At 52.2% G+C, this 16,720-nt stretch overlaps 5 protein-coding genes across 5 annotated transcripts; 1 reads left to right on the top strand and 4 right to left on the bottom strand.

Annotated features, from left to right (window-relative positions):
* Positions 1 to 130: 130 nt before the first annotated feature.
* BO97DRAFT_369830 (acyl-CoA synthetase) lies at positions 131 to 2,421 on the bottom strand. The gene is made up of 5 exons (XM_025692748.1): positions 1,933 to 2,421; positions 1,562 to 1,866; positions 598 to 1,505; positions 319 to 548; positions 131 to 272 (listed from the first exon to the last, which is right to left on the bottom strand). The coding sequence occupies exons 1-5, from the start codon at positions 2,267 to 2,269 to the stop codon at positions 232 to 234; spliced, it is 1,821 nt and encodes a 606-aa protein (XP_025551064.1). The 5' UTR covers positions 2,270 to 2,421; the 3' UTR covers positions 131 to 231.
* Positions 2,422 to 2,909: 488 nt separating this feature from the next.
* On the top strand, positions 2,910 to 3,465 carry BO97DRAFT_434958 (BolA family protein; the record flags this gene model as incomplete). The annotated part of the gene is made up of 3 exons (XM_025697703.1): positions 2,910 to 2,951; positions 3,043 to 3,149; positions 3,297 to 3,465. 3 exons carry the CDS (start codon positions 2,910 to 2,912, stop codon positions 3,463 to 3,465), a joined length of 318 nt encoding a protein of 105 aa, XP_025551063.1.
* Positions 3,466 to 4,300: 835 nt separating this feature from the next.
* Positions 4,301 to 5,409, bottom strand: BO97DRAFT_346111 (syntaxin; the record flags this gene model as incomplete). Its single annotated transcript, XM_025691797.1, has 4 exons — positions 4,301 to 4,368; positions 4,428 to 4,707; positions 4,765 to 5,234; positions 5,307 to 5,409. Coding segments are annotated over 4 exons (921 nt in total), but the record flags the coding sequence as incomplete, so codon positions are not given.
* A 4,846-nt stretch (positions 5,410 to 10,255) lies between these two features.
* Positions 10,256 to 12,502, bottom strand: BO97DRAFT_405920 (peptide MFS transporter). The gene is made up of 2 exons (XM_025695305.1): positions 11,967 to 12,502; positions 10,256 to 11,911 (listed from the first exon to the last, which is right to left on the bottom strand). The coding sequence occupies exons 1-2, from the start codon at positions 12,337 to 12,339 to the stop codon at positions 10,527 to 10,529; spliced, it is 1,758 nt and encodes a 585-aa protein (XP_025551061.1). The 5' UTR covers positions 12,340 to 12,502; the 3' UTR covers positions 10,256 to 10,526.
* On the bottom strand, positions 12,440 to 13,257 carry BO97DRAFT_88354 (uncharacterized protein). The gene has a single exon (XM_025701119.1). It carries the CDS (start codon positions 12,995 to 12,997, stop codon positions 12,569 to 12,571), a length of 429 nt encoding a protein of 142 aa, XP_025551060.1. The 5' UTR covers positions 12,998 to 13,257; the 3' UTR covers positions 12,440 to 12,568.
* Between the last annotated feature and the right edge of the window lie 3,463 nt (positions 13,258 to 16,720).

Here is a 16,720-nt window from a genome sequence, read left to right as displayed (position 1 = left end):
CAGGAAGCTGAAAAGAAAGGGGGGTTCGGGGGTTCTCCCCCGAAACACTTATACACTTGGCCTAAGAATTGAGATGCCAGGAAGCTGAAAGAAAGGGGGGTCCGGGGGGTCCCCCCGGGATACCTCAGCAGACCAAGTAACGATTTCGGGGGAGAACCCCCGGACCCCCCTTTTCTTTCAACTTCCCAGGGACCTCAAGCCAGAGATGCTCGAGGCAGCTCGATACTGAGACTAGGCGCCGAATACCTCCTTAACCAGCGTCTTCTTATTGACTGCAGCCGAGTTAGCAAGATACAGTAAGACAGCGGGTCCACTCACCCTTTCCCATGGCATTCCGAGGAATAGGCCCAGTAAGCACTTTCATCTCCTGCGGCAGCTTGTAGTTGGCCAGACGGTCCTTCAATGCACGACGCATGTCCATGGCTCCCCAGGGCTTGCCGTTACGGCCAGTGTTCGCGAACTCCGGGTTGAGCACCACGACGGCCGCGACCTTCTGGCCCCATTGTTCAGAAGGCAGGCCCACGACGGCCGCTTCCGAGACTTGGGGGCTGCGCAAATTAGCGTAATCCTCCAGACACAAGACAGTCCGATACTCACAGCGACAACAACTCCCGCTCCACTTCCAGGGCGCTGACCTTCTCGCCTCCGGTTTTGATGATGTCGACACTGCGGCGGCCCTGGATGAAGTACATCGGCCCCCGGGCCCAATCGCCACTCGACCCCGTGCCGGCGCCCTCGACGGCCCGGCGCGTGGCCACGTCGCCCGTCTTGAACCAGTCGCCCTTGCCGTCCACCCCGGGCACGAAGGACTCGCGCGTGGCTGTCTCATTGGCCCAGTACTCTTGGAAGATGGTCGGCCCTCGGAGCTGGATCTCGCCCTCTCGCTCGCGGCCATCGGCGTCGACTTCCTCTCCGGCCTTGATGACCTCGTTGCTCTCGGTGTCCACCAGCCGCGCCTCCACGGAGGGCAGCGCCCAGCCGACGCTGCCGTCCACGCGGTCAGCAAAGTCAAGGCCGCAGCTGATCGCCATTCCAACTTCCGTCATGCCGTAACGCTCAAGCAGCACGTTGCCATGGCTAATATCCTGCCAGGCCTTTTTGGTGGGCGTGGGCAGAGCCGCCGAGCCCGAGATGTTCAGGCGCATGTTCTCGGGGGAGATCCCCTTCCTGGCCGCTTCCTGGGTCTCAGAGCTCAGACTGGGGAAAGAAGACAGGAGGCGGTTGTAGATGGTCGGGACCGCGGTGAGGAACGTGATCTTGCTCGTGCTGGTGGGCTCGGGCAGGAAAGGCGCCGCGAGCCTCTTCCACACGGCATCCGTGTTGAACGGGAACATGAACTCAATGGACGAGCCCGCGAGAACGGGCGTGACAATGGCATTGACGGTACCGTGAATATGATGAAGAGGGAGAAGATGCAGGAGCCGATCCTGCGGCGTGTACTCCCATGCCTTGAGGAGCGATGCCGCTTGCGCTGTCAGCGCGGATTGGGGAATCAAGACACCTTTCTGATCTGGTCAGCACTGTTCTTCTCGATACAAGCAGCGGATCCCGGGACTCATACCGGCCGATTGGTCGTTCCAGAAGTGTACAGCATCATTCCGCCGCGGGATTGCTGGCCGTTGAGATCCTCCAGGGTCACGGAGCCCACACTCGTAGCTCCTACTTCGATCTTCTTCTTGACGTCAAGTATGGGCTCCCGATCCAGGCCAGATTTCAGCACGTCCTGCGCTTTGTCCGCGTACTTCTCCGTGGCCAGCAGGACCTTGGCCTGCGAATTGTCCATGATGTACTTCAGTTCGCCGGTCGGGAAAGCGGGGGAGAGGGGAAGGGCGATCGCGTCGCTGGCGAGGATCGAAAGTAGTGTCACTGCAGTCGCCGTCAGTCAGTGACTTGCCTCAGGTATGCCGAAGGACAGGATAAGCCGAACAGTACCTACGTAGTCGTAGCTATTCTCAGCCAAGAACGCGATTCTCTCTCCGGACAAGCCATCCTGACGCCCGCCCCCAGACTGTGCGAGTCGTTCCTTTGCCTGCACCACATCCGCCACCAGATTGCCGTAGGTGAATGAGCGAGACGACGCGCTGTGAATGACTGCCAGATTCGATTGATCGTGGTTTTGGAGGGCGCGAAAGAGGGGCAGGTTTGGGAGAGACGCGAGTGATCGACGGCTCGCAGGTGTCAAACGAGCCCGAAAGCCAGCATTGCGGGCCAGACAGGACGCGGCAATTGAACGCCGTGATAGGATCAATGACAAAGAGTGACTAGACATGATGAAGGTCAGTATAGCATGTAGAGCATGTTCTGTAAACGACAATGGAGTTGGTTGCTAACAAACAGCACGAGCCTGGCGGACTGATGTCATTTTCCGACGAGTTGCCGCGGAGGTTGGCGGCCTCGGCGCGGCGATAAGGCAACGTACTGCTACGGCTACTGCAGCCTGTAACGGCTATCGGCTATGCGACATGTGCTGTACCTGCTGCACCAGACAGTCTTGAAGAATTGGCAGGTCAATAGACAGTAGTGAAAGGAATTGAGATATACTAGAGCGCGAGACAGTCGTAGAGTCAACAATCATGCTATGTGGCTGAATAAGCATATGCTATAGCCCCGGCCAATCACAACCACCAGATTCACCGTGACCTTAATTTCCTCCTCCATCTCCATCTCCGACTCGGGAGTCCAGAACAATCACCGATAGCACAAAGCATAACAACATCAAGCCTACAATCCCCCGCCTACCTGCAATCAAGCCATCCTCATACCCAAAACACCTTCTCCTCCACTCTATCCCGGATAAACACCACCACCAAAAGACGATTGAATCAATGCTCCACCGCACCACCCGCCTCGCAGGCCTCCTCCGCAACAGCCACAACCACAACAAGTTCTTCTCAACAACCACGCAAAAGATGACATCCAACACGCCAGTCGAAGACCTCATCCGCGCAAAGGCAAGATCTTTCCCAACACAAACCCACCAAAAGCCCCAACCCACCAAATGAACTCAATCCGAACCCAAACTAACAAGATGGGAAAAAACAGTTAACAAGCGCCTTCACGCCGACAACCCTCCTAATCCGCAACGACTCGCATAAACACGCGCACCACGCGCCCATGCGTGATTCCACTTCGAAGGAAACTCACTTTCAGTTCGTTTTTCCTGCCCGTTCCCTGGTGCCCTATACCAAAGAAACCATACCCTGTGCCCTCCAAATCAAACACAAAGCCCCCAGCCCCACCAACCAAAGCCAATGCGATAGCAAAGACAGCCAATTAACGCACCCCTCTATTTCCAGCGTAACAATAACCTCCGCCTCATTCGCATCGAAACCCCAGCCCGCGCGACACCGAATGGTCTACGGGTTACTGAAGGAGGAGATGAGTCGGGAGGGTGGGATCCATGCGCTGCAGCTGCGGACGAAGACGCCGGAGGAAGAAGCGCGGGAGGCGGAGAGACAATCTTGAGTATTTATTTATTTCATTAATAGGTAAGATATCCATATATGGAGATTAAGATGGTAGGTAGATAGGTGGCTAGGGGTAAACCGGGATTATACATATTATTTCTATCATCTATCGTTTATCAAAATATACTCATGCACATATACATAGTCATCCTTCGCGGGTGATGGGAATATAGTACTCTATAGCAAGAAAGAAAGAAGCATCATTATTATTAGAGTCGATTATTACGTAGATGGGTGTTGATGAAGAGGGTGGTTTCTAGCGCCTAGAAGGAGGCACAAAGAACAGCAACAACTCTATATACACTGCGATTAGCCATCATGCGCGAACCCTCGCCACTACAAGTAGCGACGGGAACCAACCAAGTGTCATCATCATGGCCGCATACGCCCCCAGAGACGCGTACAAGAAAAAACCTATACACGACCATACAGGGATAGAACACGGAAGCAAAGAGCAGGAGGTGGGGGGCAAAGCGAACATAGGAGAACGGAGGGCGCAGTGACCGGCGTGCTTTTCAACCAGGTAATCAGAAGCAGAAAGTAAAGAAAAAAAGAAGAACAAGGTGGTATTCCAACAGAAAGAAAACAACTCAAAACTTGAAAACAGCAATCGGCCCCGTGCGATGGGACATGGGCGTTAGAGAAGAGCACAACAAAAACACCTGGACTTGAACAATGGACGCCATCGATCGATTCGTTACAGCCTGGCGGGAACGTGCGACGACGGGGTCGGATCGTGAATCCGGAGATTCGATATAAACCACCGCGCTGATCCGAGCGAAGTCGACTGGTTCGAACATGGGCTTCTGATGGAGACGCGGGCGTGACTAGCCTCACTTGGAAGCCTTGTTTGCTTGGGTGACACCGACGGCAACACCGACGACGATAGCAATGATGAGGACTTGAAGACATGTCAGTTTCACCCGATACAATGACACCAAGAAACGGAGGAATACTCACTGATGATAAGCAGGGCATACCACTTCCACTTTCTCGCCCGGCGAGCGCTGGCAATCGCTTCCGTGATCTGGGTATTTGCCTGTGCGACATTGCCGGCAACGTTCTCCGCGTCCTGGCTGATCTGATTCACATGCGGCTCCTGTATTTCAACGAGCTCCGCAACCTCCTGGTACAGACGGCTCAGCTCGATCATATCCTGCTCAATCTTGCGAATGGCGGCCGACCGCTCCATAGCGGCCTGTCGGGCATCGTTGGCCTGCCGGGTACGGCTACCAGTAACCTAGCGCAAATCATTAGCACGTTCCCCTCGCCATTCGCGCAACGAAGCTTTTCGTACCTGGAAGCTCTGCTCCTGGCCCAACAGCACACTGTCGACACCCTGCTCGATCTCCTCGGGAGTCGCCTCGGGGTTGGCGATTTCGTAACGGCGGCGAACCTGCTCCCGCAAGCGCTTCTGGAAGTCGGACTGGCTCCGCTGGTACTGTTCGATCTCGCGGCGGAGGTTGCGGCTGGTGACGTCGACCTGGGTCTGGACGCGGTTGTCTCCCGAGCCCGGAGTCTGCTTGATCTTCTTCATCAGGTCACGGAGGTAGCGGAAGCCGTTGTTGATCTCGTCCTCGATGTAGTCCAGAGTCTGGCGGGCGACCTGGTCCTCCTTCCCGGTGCTGGAGTCGAGCATCGCGTTCTGGGCGGCCGCGAGCTGGCCCTCGCGTTTGGCCTTCAGGTCTGCGATCCCATCGTTGATCTCTCTGCACTTGTTCAGCAGCGTGGTGGGGTCGGCCGGCTGCTCGGCGATCGCGTTCATCTCTGGTGGTGCGGAGGTGCGTTAGGGAATTTCTTCCTCGCATTTATTGTAGGCGTGTAATGCGGCGCGCTTACCGTAGGTGCCATTGCCCTGGCCCTGCTCCACGTCATTGGCCTGGTTGTAGGGGTTCTGGTTGTAGCCCTGCTCGCCATAAGGGTTGTACTGGCCGTAGCCACCTTGGTTTCCTCCGTACTGTGTGGCTTAGAAGTCAGCGATGCGGTTCGACGTGCGCATTGGCTCAGGAGTCAGGGGAGGGGTAGCAGCGACAGTCGCGGAGGGTGGTGATCGTGCAATGAGGGAGACATACACTCATTTTGATATTATGTCAACGCTATGAATGCTTTGAAGTCGAAATTTCGTGATCGCAGCGTCTCTGGGACCTGTCTTGCGGTAGAGTCGAGTCGCTGGTTCGAAGGGCGAGGCGATCGAAGCTCGGGTCGTACGGGAAACGACGACGGGTGATGATAGCGCGATCGGCGAACGATAGGGTGTGGGAAGTTCGTTCCCACAGGGACGAGGGGTCGAGACGAAGGAGAAAGTGGGGTGAAATGAGGAAAAAGAGGGAGAGGAAAATAGATGGAAGGGGTGTGAGCAAAAGAATAGGCAAGCAGGCAGTAGTAATTTTGAGTTGAGGTAAGAATTAATGGAATTGGTTGGAGGGCAAAACGAAAGAGTGACGGGTGAGACAGACTGGCGGCTGAGCCACTGGCGCTGTTGCTGCTGCTGCTGCTTGTTGCTGCTGCGGTTGAAGGAATGACTGATGGCTGGCTGGTTGGCTGGTTGGCTCTGGCCCGCAGACGGCAATGTTCCTACAATACGAACTGTACCTACTGCGTAAACCAAGAAGAAACGAAGGTATAGAAAAAGAACGACCGAATTAAGGAATGACTGAAGAAGACTCGAGAGGAGGTTGCTAGCAGAGAAATGCGTCAACAGCAGTCTTCCCTTCTTTTCTTTAGCTCCCGACGACCAGTCAGGCAGTCAGTCAGTCTAAGTAAGTCAGGGGTGAAAATCTGCCGCCAGCAATTTTTCGCCCAAGGTATAATTAGTAGGGGGCTCCTTGAAGCTACTGCACAGACCAGTCGACGATCCTCGAGTCTCCTTTTTCCCACCGTGAAGCAGGAGGGCAATCAAACACAATAATCTAAGTTGGGGACTTGTGAAACATGGGAAATAGCTGGGATGGGGCTAAACGGGGGGTGAAAAGTGTGAGGTACGGGGGTTTAAAGCCTTGGGAGATATGATCTATACATCTACTAGCGATGATAATCCTCAACTTAGCAGTTTCCAGGCGTGCACGATTTCATGGACGTTAGAGTGTTCCAGTCTGCTCATCTGCAGATAGAGTGCGCGCATACTTGTGCCGCCCTGTTGCCCCGACCTAACAATTAGGAGAGAGCGCTCTGACTCTGATCCATCCTACCACAGCCCCAGATCCACTGGCTACAAAACAGCCCTATGCTTATATCAAATAGTCCAGCAGTGTGTGCGGACAATATTTATAAGTATATCCCACAGACGCACAGCAAAGGGACAGCAAAGGAGGGGCAGAGTCTGCACGTCATTGACATGACACCGAGTCTTGATGCTGGATGAGCTTCAACGGTCTCCCCACTCTTGGCCGGCCGTGCCCAGGCCTATAATCTCCCGGTCGCCGTGCTTGACTCGGGGTAGTTTAGCCGGCCAGAACAGTAACCGACAGCAAAGGATATTTTAGCATCAGAGACCAGCCCAGAGCTATGAATCAAGTCTCCCTCTTCAAATCTCAAAGGCCAACACAACTCTTGCGAATGGCGGTCTGCGAGGAGATTCGAAGCTAAATTCTGATGGAGCCGATTACCCCACAACCACGGACGGCATCGCGAAATTCGAATCGAACCATGCCGTCAAGTTTCATCCGTCTTCCCATGCATCACTGGATTCTTTAGACGAGTTGTACTGCGCGGCGTGATTGCAAGTGAAGACTGAGCTCGTATCGTCATTGATCTGTGTCCTATCTGACCATGATCATTCCACACATCATCCAGGTTGCAGGCAGCTCCACAAGCCCGGGAGACCCTGAAGATATAATTAGCAACAGATCCAACGTGCACCTAATGCCTTGGGATGGAGAACGAGTCGATGTCACGACTGGAGGGGCACTGCCCCAGTTGGAATCCCACCATCTTGCAGTGCCAGTGGCCACTGGCCTGGTTCGTAGAACGAAGGCAGCCACATTCCAATCCGAGGGAGGCGATATCTGTGGCTCAGCAGTGATTTGTGGCTGGGTCTTCTCAGTCGATCTCTTCCGTGTTAAGTCCGACTTGACTGGAGGTCTACATCAGTAGGACGAAGCGCTCAGTGCTATGCAGTAAAAGAATCTGCTAATCAGCTTGCCTGTTTATTGGTATACCGGGAACTCGCCAAAGTGATAGATCCTACAAGCGCGGCTGACTGATCTGACCTTCAAATACCTAAGCTCAAGTAAACCACATCACCACTACATGCACGCACATTTGTACTTAACATAATGATAGGATAGTTCTATTGCTATAGAAGCCATGACAGATATGGTTTCACCAGGAAATACTCAACAACCCCTTCTGAGCACGCAACACAAACAAGCACTGCCAAATGATCGGCCAACTTCACATAGATATATTCGGAGCATACAGCCAAACATCCACATACAAATAACTTACCTGAACGCAGGGAAACAATCACCAATAACGACCTACAGACTTATCATGAGACCAACCCCATATGAACAAAATAAACCATCAACAATATCATCAGCAGAGATTTAGCAATTGACTACCACTGCCCTAACCATTAAAAGCAAAACCACCAAACCACTGCATCACACCACCAAGCAAAACAACCCAAACAAACATCCAATTTCAGATCCTGTCACAGGAAAAGCTTAACACAACCCCGTACAGATCAAGCGCAGATCACTCAATAGCTGTAGAAGAAGAAAAAGTTTGCAGCAGCTGCAGGTATCAACCCCTTGCAGTTCTAGACTACCTATGCACGTATCCAGCGTGCATGAAGTAAATGGAATTCGAATTTGTTTCCAAATAAAAAGACACAAAGCCATGCCTTGATCTATTGATTTGTGGCACGTTCCTGAACTCTATTTCTGGTCGCCGTCTCTCGTCGATATCGTAATATCATAAGTATGCATTCTCGTGAGAAGGCTTGATACGTCGTGCTACACTCTCAAATAGAGATACTATCCTATCTTTCGATCCAGGGCATGAACTAATCGCAAGCTTAGGAAGCTGTGGCAAAGGGATCCAGAGATGAAGAATATCTGTACATCTTGGTCCTCAACTCGCTCCTTGTATGACCTAGAGCCAAGGCGGCAAAAGCGCATTTTGACCGGTTGTCTTCTGATCGCCATTTCACAGTAGTAGGTTCTCACTTCTTAGTACTTAGAGATCAGCAACCTCTTGAGCAAGTATCTTCAAGTACGCAGTATTTAAAAGCTACTATACCTCAACCAGCTCGACACCAAATCTATAACGCTGGAGGCAAGAGTTGCTTCCTTCAAGACACAGTCGGACGCGGCAGAGCAGTACGAGCGTAGTCATGAACGCGGTGTGCACTCACGCTCGGATGAAAGAGCTGATGGAAGATAGGGATGCTCTTCAACTAAACCAATCAGACTGAGTGAGTACCCAGGCTATAATCAGTGCCTTACACCTCGCGATGATATTTCACAATGGGTTGACTGTGTCACCGACATGTAGATCTACAATCGAACCCCAGATGAGACCTCCAGCAATTCAGCATGCTAGAAGTAAAATAGCGAATCCAAAGATAGACCAATCGACCTCACCTAAACCTTACAGGTCAAATACCTCGAACAACTACACAAGACCTTAGAAAGCCGAACTCCATCAACCCGGAACCATCACCCAGACCCAGGAACCATCCACAATCCAACCGAACTCCCACAGTCGACAGTCGACAGTCCACAGAGCAACAAGCAGTAAGCACTCAGTTCAGCATTAGAGGTAAGAGTCCCACGCCAAGCCAAACAAACCCAAACAAACCCAAACCAAAAAACCGAGCTTCCAGAAGCAAAAGAAGAAACGGAAAGAAACCCGCGTACGCACCCACCGTGGACCAGACTCAGATACTCATACATGAATCATGGTTCACCCTCAGCAAAGAAAATAAAAGAAAAGTGAACCACGGATAAGGGACCCGAGAGTGACCCAATTTCTACCTTCCTTCCTTCTTCCATCCTTCCAGTCAGCTGTTATCTATTATCGACTAACTCGACTCATTCATTCATTCCCGCCCGCAACGCGGCGGCGCACCGCCAAAAAAAAAAAATTCTGCCATACCGGACTACATCAACCCGAGAAGACCCGGGCAAACTACCAAAGAAAATAAAAGTCTAAACACCACCAGTTCATTCATCTTTGGATCAAATACTAATATCTGATCCAATTTTAACCGAATAACTAGTGTATATATAGATAAATAAATAAATACCCAGAGCTCACTCACTCCCAGAACAGAGAGAGAGATTTAAAAACCACACCACAAACCATCCTCCTACTCTACTGTAAGACAACTAACCCAGACTAAACTAGACCACGCGCCTCTCGCATCAATTCCATTACCTAACAATGAGCAATGTTTATTATTCCACTCTTCAATTCAGACCCTCAAAGATAAGACATGCGCCCCAGGTCCCAGGCCCTAAGCCCCAAAGCCCCAAAGCCCCACATTGTTTCTTAGACCGAAACTGCGGCTGCAGCCATCAGGTGGTTCAATTGCAATAGTTTCGTGATCCGAACGCGGGTCACACAGCAGCAAGTTACCTAAAAGCCCTTGCCAGGCGGATTCGCCAAGACTGAACTACTGCAGGGACGGGGCCGGAATTGGGGTTCGGCCGATGGTGTGCAAGATGAGCTCCACGGGCGATTCGGATAGAACGGCCTCTCTGCGTCATGTGGGTTGCTGGAGGCGAATTTTGGAAAGTGAGAGAAAGTGGAAGATGGGATATGAGTATGGAGATAATAATGAGTATGGAAAGAGTAGTATATGCTAGCTATGATCTATACTATGTAACTCGTAGAAAATAAAAATACATCAATCCGTACACCCGGCATATATACACACATGGGGGTTCTTCATACTGCATCTGCTCATCAATGGGCTGTGACGCGAGCCTGCGCGAGATGATCAAGTATACCACGTTTCAAAAAGGGGAAAACGCCATCCACGAACATCACAAAAGCTAAACACAAAGATTATAATACATTAGAATGGGTGGGTGCGATCCTGGCCGGAGTCTAGTGCTCGGAGGAATCCTTCTTTTCCTCCCGCTCGACCGGGGCAGAGGTTTCCGGATCTTCCGCGTCCAGAGCGTTCATCTCATCCTCCTGGTCGTTGAGGTGGTGGTACACCAGCCAGAAGATGATACCGGCAATGAACGAGGCGCAAGCCAGACCAGTGAACATCCACATGATGGCCGGGTCATAGGCAGCGGGCGTCAAAGCCTCGGCAATGGCCGATCCGAAAGCGTTGGTGAGCAGGTACATCGACTGCACGAACGACTTCATGGACGGAGGCGCCTTGGTGTACGCATACTCCAGACCGGACACGGAGGCGAAAATCTCGGAAACACCGATGAAGACATAGGCAGGGGTCTGGATCGCGATGTGAACCTTGTTGCCGGTGGCCGAGCCATCAACGAGGGAGGCATCGCAGAGAGGCTTGTCGTAGCAAGGTCCGGCAGAGTAGATCAAGTGCTGAACGATGGCAGCGTACATCATAGCCAGGGAGGCGATGACGAAACCAACGGAGATACGGGTGATGGGGCGGAAGTTGATGCGCAAGCGGCGGAGCAAAGGGTAGACGAGAGTCTCCAAGACGGGAATGAAGACAATGACGGAAATGGGGTCAAAGTTCTGCATCAAATCGTTGGGGATACCGTGGCCTTCCATCTCACCAGCCTGGGTGACGAAGTTGCTGGAGAACTGGCCGTAGACAACCCAGTAGATGGGGTAGAAGGCGAAGACACGGCAGGCGACCAGGGCGCGCTTGAGCTCATCGATGAAGTGATCATCCCAAGGCACATTAGGTCTGGAGCCTCCGTTGGTGGCTTGCCAACTAGGCTTGGGCGCGTCCATGTTGCGGTTGACGATCATAATCCACAAGGCCTTGAAGGCATCGGTGATGATGGAGCCCTGAGGGGGACGGACAACGTAGAACTTGCGGCCGAAGATGAGAACACCAGTACCGACGGCGAACATACACAGACAGAGCAAGTAACCGGACCAGAAGCCGATGTACTTCTCCATGTAAGGCGTTGCCAGCAGGGACAGGGATCCGATGTTGATACAGCCATAGAAGATCATGTAGATGCGTTGGATAGTCAAGGCAGGATCGATGATGACCCGCTCACCCTTGGGGGTCGTCTTGATGGCTCTCTTCTTCCGCTTGTACTGGTCGGCAATCAAGGGGGCGACGTTACTCTTGATACCACCAGTTCCCAGACCGATGATCAAGATCGAAACGATGAAGCCGCCAATACCTGCTCCATGTTCAAGAGCGGTCGGGATGGACGTGCAGACCAAGATGAGGAGACCGACGAGGTAGACGATACAGAAGACCACAATGGTTCTGTACTTGCCCAGGTATTGATCAGCGACAACAGCACCAAGAATCGGAGTGACTAAAAAATTGAGATCAGTAAAAGGTCTGGTGAGGGTCGAGACGGGAGAACTAACCATAGCACCAGAACTGGAAGAAAGTGGTCAAACCAGTGGCACCCTGCTGGCCCATGCCAAGGGCACCACGGCCTTGACTTCCGTCGAGAGGACGTTGAATGTAGTTTTGGAACATGCCGGACATTCCGTAGTAGGTGAAACGCTCGCAAAGCTCGACGACAGCGACGAGCCAAGCAGACACAGGCAGATGTTCAGCGACATGACGAAGGGTTCGGGACTCCTCATGGGTGGGTTCTTCACCATCAGGAGTGTCATTGAGCGCCTTCTCCGTCATGTAGGCCTTCTCGTTCGAGGTGACCTCGGTGATGGTGCCATGGCCCTGTTGGAATGGCCTGAAGTATGATGTATTAGTATGGGAAAGTGTGGCAGGCATTGATGACTCAGCCGACGCTGCGCTGTAGAGCAGGCGCACAGAGACACAAAGACAAGGATAAGGACAAGATAATCACTTACTGAGTGATATCAGCCTCGCGATCTCCGGAAGACATGGTGGCAGAGACCAGACAAGGGAATTAATCCGACAGGCACGGTCGAAGTAGGGAAGATTTCCTCAGGAAAGTACACAGAGAGAGCCAAGGTGAGAGAGGGAGATGGCCCTCACCTTATAACTCCGTCGACGGTGGACGATATAGGAACAGTAACCGAAGCGGACCCATACTCGTCCCCGAACCAATGGCCGATGGGAGGGGGCCGACCCCATCGGAGGGTGGAAAGGCAGGCAAATGGCGACGGCCGAGGCAGGGGAGATGCCGATGTAACCCCAGGCTGAAAGCAAACGTAGATATGACAAGCAGCACCAAGCATGACCTGAGATAAGTGGAAGGGCCGTTCATTGGCTTGCTGGGGAGCAAAACCCGGCTGCAGTTCGGAACGCCAAGAAATCGGGCCTTGCCGGTGAGTGCGGAATGTTTTTTCCTCGATTGAGACCAAATTTCCACTTTTCCCTCGTGGCAAGAAAAAAAAAACCCATTTCTTCCCACCCCTCGCTTCCACTCTTCTCGCCCACTCGAGATCATTGCCTGTTTGAGCATTCTTTTTCACATCAGATTTGCGTCTTTATGCGCCACCGAGCCTGGCCATTCGAAATTGCCGAACGGATAGCCCGGTGGGGGAACATGCATGGCCAGCTTATTCAGGACCGAGGGCTTCGTTTCGTACTGAATAATATTCCAATCTTCCGTGCCGTCGGTTGGACCACCGCAAGCGGAACATGTTAGGTAACATAAACACTTTTAGCTGTAGGCTAGTAGATAAGCATGGCGTGTCTTATTCGTGACTCGAACGGAGTTGGAGGGCAACTCCGTCGTTGTTCTCGAAGGGCGCTGACTGTGGCCACTGTCGTGTGTTCGAAATCTTGTTCCCCCGCCTGTCCATGCGAGGATCAGCACTCAGCATGATTGCACCGTCGGGCTTCCCCGCGAAGTGAGCGAGTGAGTCAACAATCTGCATTCGATTACCAAGATCAGGTCACTCGACACGCGCACTTCGATCCTCCTTCCCAGATAGCATTTGTCCCTCTGCAATAGCAATTCTTGTTTCAGCCCACCGCTATGCTTATCTGTGCTGCCTCCTTGACTGTAGCTGAAGCTGAGGTTGAGTTTGGACTGCTATCCAGACCATTCCGCGTAGACAATGTTCTCGAAGGGGAGCGGCGAGTGGGAACGGGTTGTCGTCTATGGAGCAGCCGAGGGAGCAGCCGAGGCGTCGGCAAATTCCCCAGCCTTAGCTTTCCTTCAAGATATGGGGATATACAAGTACGGAGTACTCGTAGCCGGAGAAGCAGTGTTCATCTGATCGGATCATTGTTGTACAGGGACTTGGCGTTGTTGACGACTATCGAAGGCTTCCCCATTGGGGTATGGTTCCATTTCGATCGGCTCGAGCCGCCAGGGCAAATCCTGGAGAGATAACATGTGTGCATCGTAAGACACTTTCTGCTTTGTCTCATTCGTTCTGTTGAAGACATATATGAGGTCAGTGAGGTGTCACGGATGCATTGAGGGGTAGAGGAAGAAAATCAAGGTCGTTTGGAAAAGCGTACAAACAAAGGCGTGCTGGGTGGGGTAGCGCCTTGTGTTGAGGTTAAGTATTCTTCAAAGGTCCGACTTCGCCCTCCCATCCCTTGGAGCCTGCTTCTTCAGGCCGCCAACTGATTCGTCATGGTCAGCAACCTCCTGGCCTCTGAACCTCTCCGCTCGAGTCATGATCGAAACATCACTGACCCAGAGAGATAACAGATCATATATATCTAAGGGCGCAAAGCCTCGAAGGGCGTGGACGTGGCTTTTCCTGTCCTCTTATTTGGCCGGTTGGCACGCTAGACTCCAAGGGCAGCCCGGACGAGCTCCGATTACCCTCCGATACCTTCAAGATGGCGTGCCTACCACGTCCGGGGCCAATCAAGCCAAACCCTTTTATTCCCCGCGAGACTTTAAGAAATAAACCACATCGGTGACCTTCCGCGGGAGATTTGCCAAGATGAGGGTGACTCAATCAGCCACAGGCCCCTACGTGTATGCGAGAGGCGGAAGCTTCTTGGCTTGAACCAGGTGCGTCCGTAATCGGCTGAGCTTCCCGTCTGATCTGCACGGTTGCTATTCTGGAACTGTGCTCCAAGCCCAAACCGCTGGGTCGTTGAAGGCAAAAGCAACCGACTTCACAGGTAGCGTGACTTGGGCTTTCTTGGCTGGTCTCACGGACGTTCGTATGGAGAAGAGCGAACTTCAGCAAGGCTTGGAGGTAGAGAGTTGAAATTCCGCCAGGGGACAACAAGGCTGCAGTTGCAACGACGTGCAGTGAAAAGAGGCTCCCTACCAAGCATTGTGTCCCGACACATCTTGTCACGGATCCACAATTTCGCGCAGTTGTGGGTAAATGGTCAACCGTCCGCCATCGATTTGCCCGGAATATGCGGATGTCCTGTCATTAGAGACCCAGTTGCGCCTTTTATCAAGTAAGCTTTGGCAAGTAGGCAGAGTTGAGATGAAGGATGACTGGTGTCGGTGTGCGGCCTCGAATTCCAGACACGGATGGCGTCGTCACAGCCCGCGACCTGAGTGTGACCATTGTGCAGGCGCCCTCGTGCAAACTAGCATGGTCCGGTTGTGATTATTATAGCCCGAGAAACGAGTCAAGGCTAGGTATCTTGTAGCTGCTGCCTATGGTCCATGAAGAAACCGATCCACAACAGCCTGCTATTTAGCTATTGGTTGATGTGCCGGTTTCTCCTGCCGTTAGATCAGAATCTCTCTAGCACAATCTGTCTACAGTTGTCGCAGTTGACGTTGCATTTACCGTTCAATCCCCGATGCGGTATGTTATCGAATCCTCTAGCTTGATTCCATTAAGGACAATGTACATTCTTGTGTTGTCCCACCTATCATGGACTATTCTACTCACGAAGACTAACGAGCATTTTCGATGGAGATGCTTGTTGGCTTCGAGATAGAGAAAGCATTTCAAGTCCTCGACACCATCAATGCCATTCATCCAAGCCTGCTGAAATGACGCCAAGCAAGCGTACCTCTTCGACTCAGTTCCAGTTCTAGTCATACTTTACTTGCAGGAAGTGGTCTTTGCCCTCAACTTAAAGCATGAATGCAAGCCTACTACAACACGCAAGACAAACATTCATGAGACACGAATAACTATAAAATAAGATTGAATCTATGGAAGACCAGCACGGACAAAGAGACCATACCCATCATGGAACCATACCACGCCTTGAAGCATCAACCCGAGAACAATATAATATTGGATACCAGCATCTCTTCAACTCACCACATACATGAACAATCTCAAAAGACCAACCAACCTTCCTCCCTGCCTGCCATCCGACATTGATAGATATATACGCATCACAAAGAGTTAGCATCCACTCAAGCCCACGACCTCAGACAGGAGAATGACTTACCGATCCGGCACCGGATCTGCGCCCCCAGGCCCAACCCAACCACCCGTCCATGGGCCCTCGAATGCTTGCAAGTGGAAGCACAGAGGTACGGCAACTCAAAGGGTTACCCAGTGAGTATAAAAGCTGTTTATGCCGTCACGAACCGAAGCTCGATCCAGCACAAAATACAAAATACTAACCATTAGCACAATAGACAATGGACTGGGTGCACGTACCTGTTCACAGTCTGTCCAGAGACTGAAGCCTGCCGTCCATCCTTGAGCTTGGAGACACGAAGTCGGACTGCCTGCCCTGATCTGAGAAAAGGTGGGAGGGGTGAGAGGGAGGGGTGAGAATGAGGGGTGAGAATGAGGCCTGCAAGAAGAGAAAGGATGGAGTAGAGGAGGGGAGCAAAGACTGTATGAAGGAGAAGGGGAAGCGAAAATGGTAAGGAAGAGGAGATGGGGAGTCGAAGGAAGAAGCATGAATGGGCAGGCAGGCAGGAAGTAGATGCTGAGTAGGAGATAAGAAGGGACGAAGAGCAAAGATCAGATGAAAAGGGGGAAGAGGAGCAACGAGAGGATATGGAGGAAAAGAAGGGGACTTAAAGGAACAAAGGTATGTGGAATATGATGGCGATGGGACGGGATGGTGGATAGGGAAGAGGTTGGCAGGCAGGCAGGCGGGAAGGATGATGAAGAAGGAAGAATTTGAGGAAGGAAGAAGAGCAAGAAGCGCTTTGAATACGGAGGTGCTCGAAGAGTGATGGAATATGTAGGCAATGGATTACGAGTGATCGAGGTAAATGCCGTAGTATGGCACTCCATCAAATTCACAAAGTAGGCAGTCACTATTGAGGCCG

This window comes from Aspergillus homomorphus (genome assembly GCF_003184865.1).
Source record: "Aspergillus homomorphus CBS 101889 unplaced genomic scaffold BO97scaffold_20, whole genome shotgun sequence".
Lineage (NCBI taxonomy): Eukaryota > Fungi > Ascomycota > Eurotiomycetes > Eurotiales > Aspergillaceae > Aspergillus > Aspergillus homomorphus.
This window is presented reverse-complemented; position numbering and strand designations above follow the sequence as displayed.

What these genes read in the sequence shown, in the direction of transcription:
- BO97DRAFT_405920 (XM_025695305.1), bottom strand. Translation starts at nt 12,339, where the DNA reads ATGCCTGCCACACTTTCCCATACTAATACATCATACTTCAGGCCATTC. An exon ending in CTTCCAGTTCTGGTGCTATG is followed by an intron (nt 11,912 to 11,966) that starts GTTAGTTCTCCC and finishes TCAATTTTTTAG; the next exon opens with TCACTCCGATTCTTGGTGCT.
- BO97DRAFT_369830 (XM_025692748.1), bottom strand. Translation starts at nt 2,269, where the DNA reads ATGTCTAGTCACTCTTTGTCATTGATCCTATCACGGCGTTCAATTGCC. An exon ending in CTGGAACGACCAATCGGCCG is followed by an intron (nt 1,506 to 1,561) that starts GTATGAGTCCCG and finishes TGACCAGATCAG; the next exon opens with AAAGGTGTCTTGATTCCCCA. An exon ending in GAGCGGGAGTTGTTGTCGCT is followed by an intron (nt 549 to 597) that starts GTGAGTATCGGA and finishes TAATTTGCGCAG; the next exon opens with CCCCCAAGTCTCGGAAGCGG.
- BO97DRAFT_88354 (XM_025701119.1), bottom strand. Translation starts at nt 12,997, where the DNA reads ATGCTCAAACAGGCAATGATCTCGAGTGGGCGAGAAGAGTGGAAGCGA.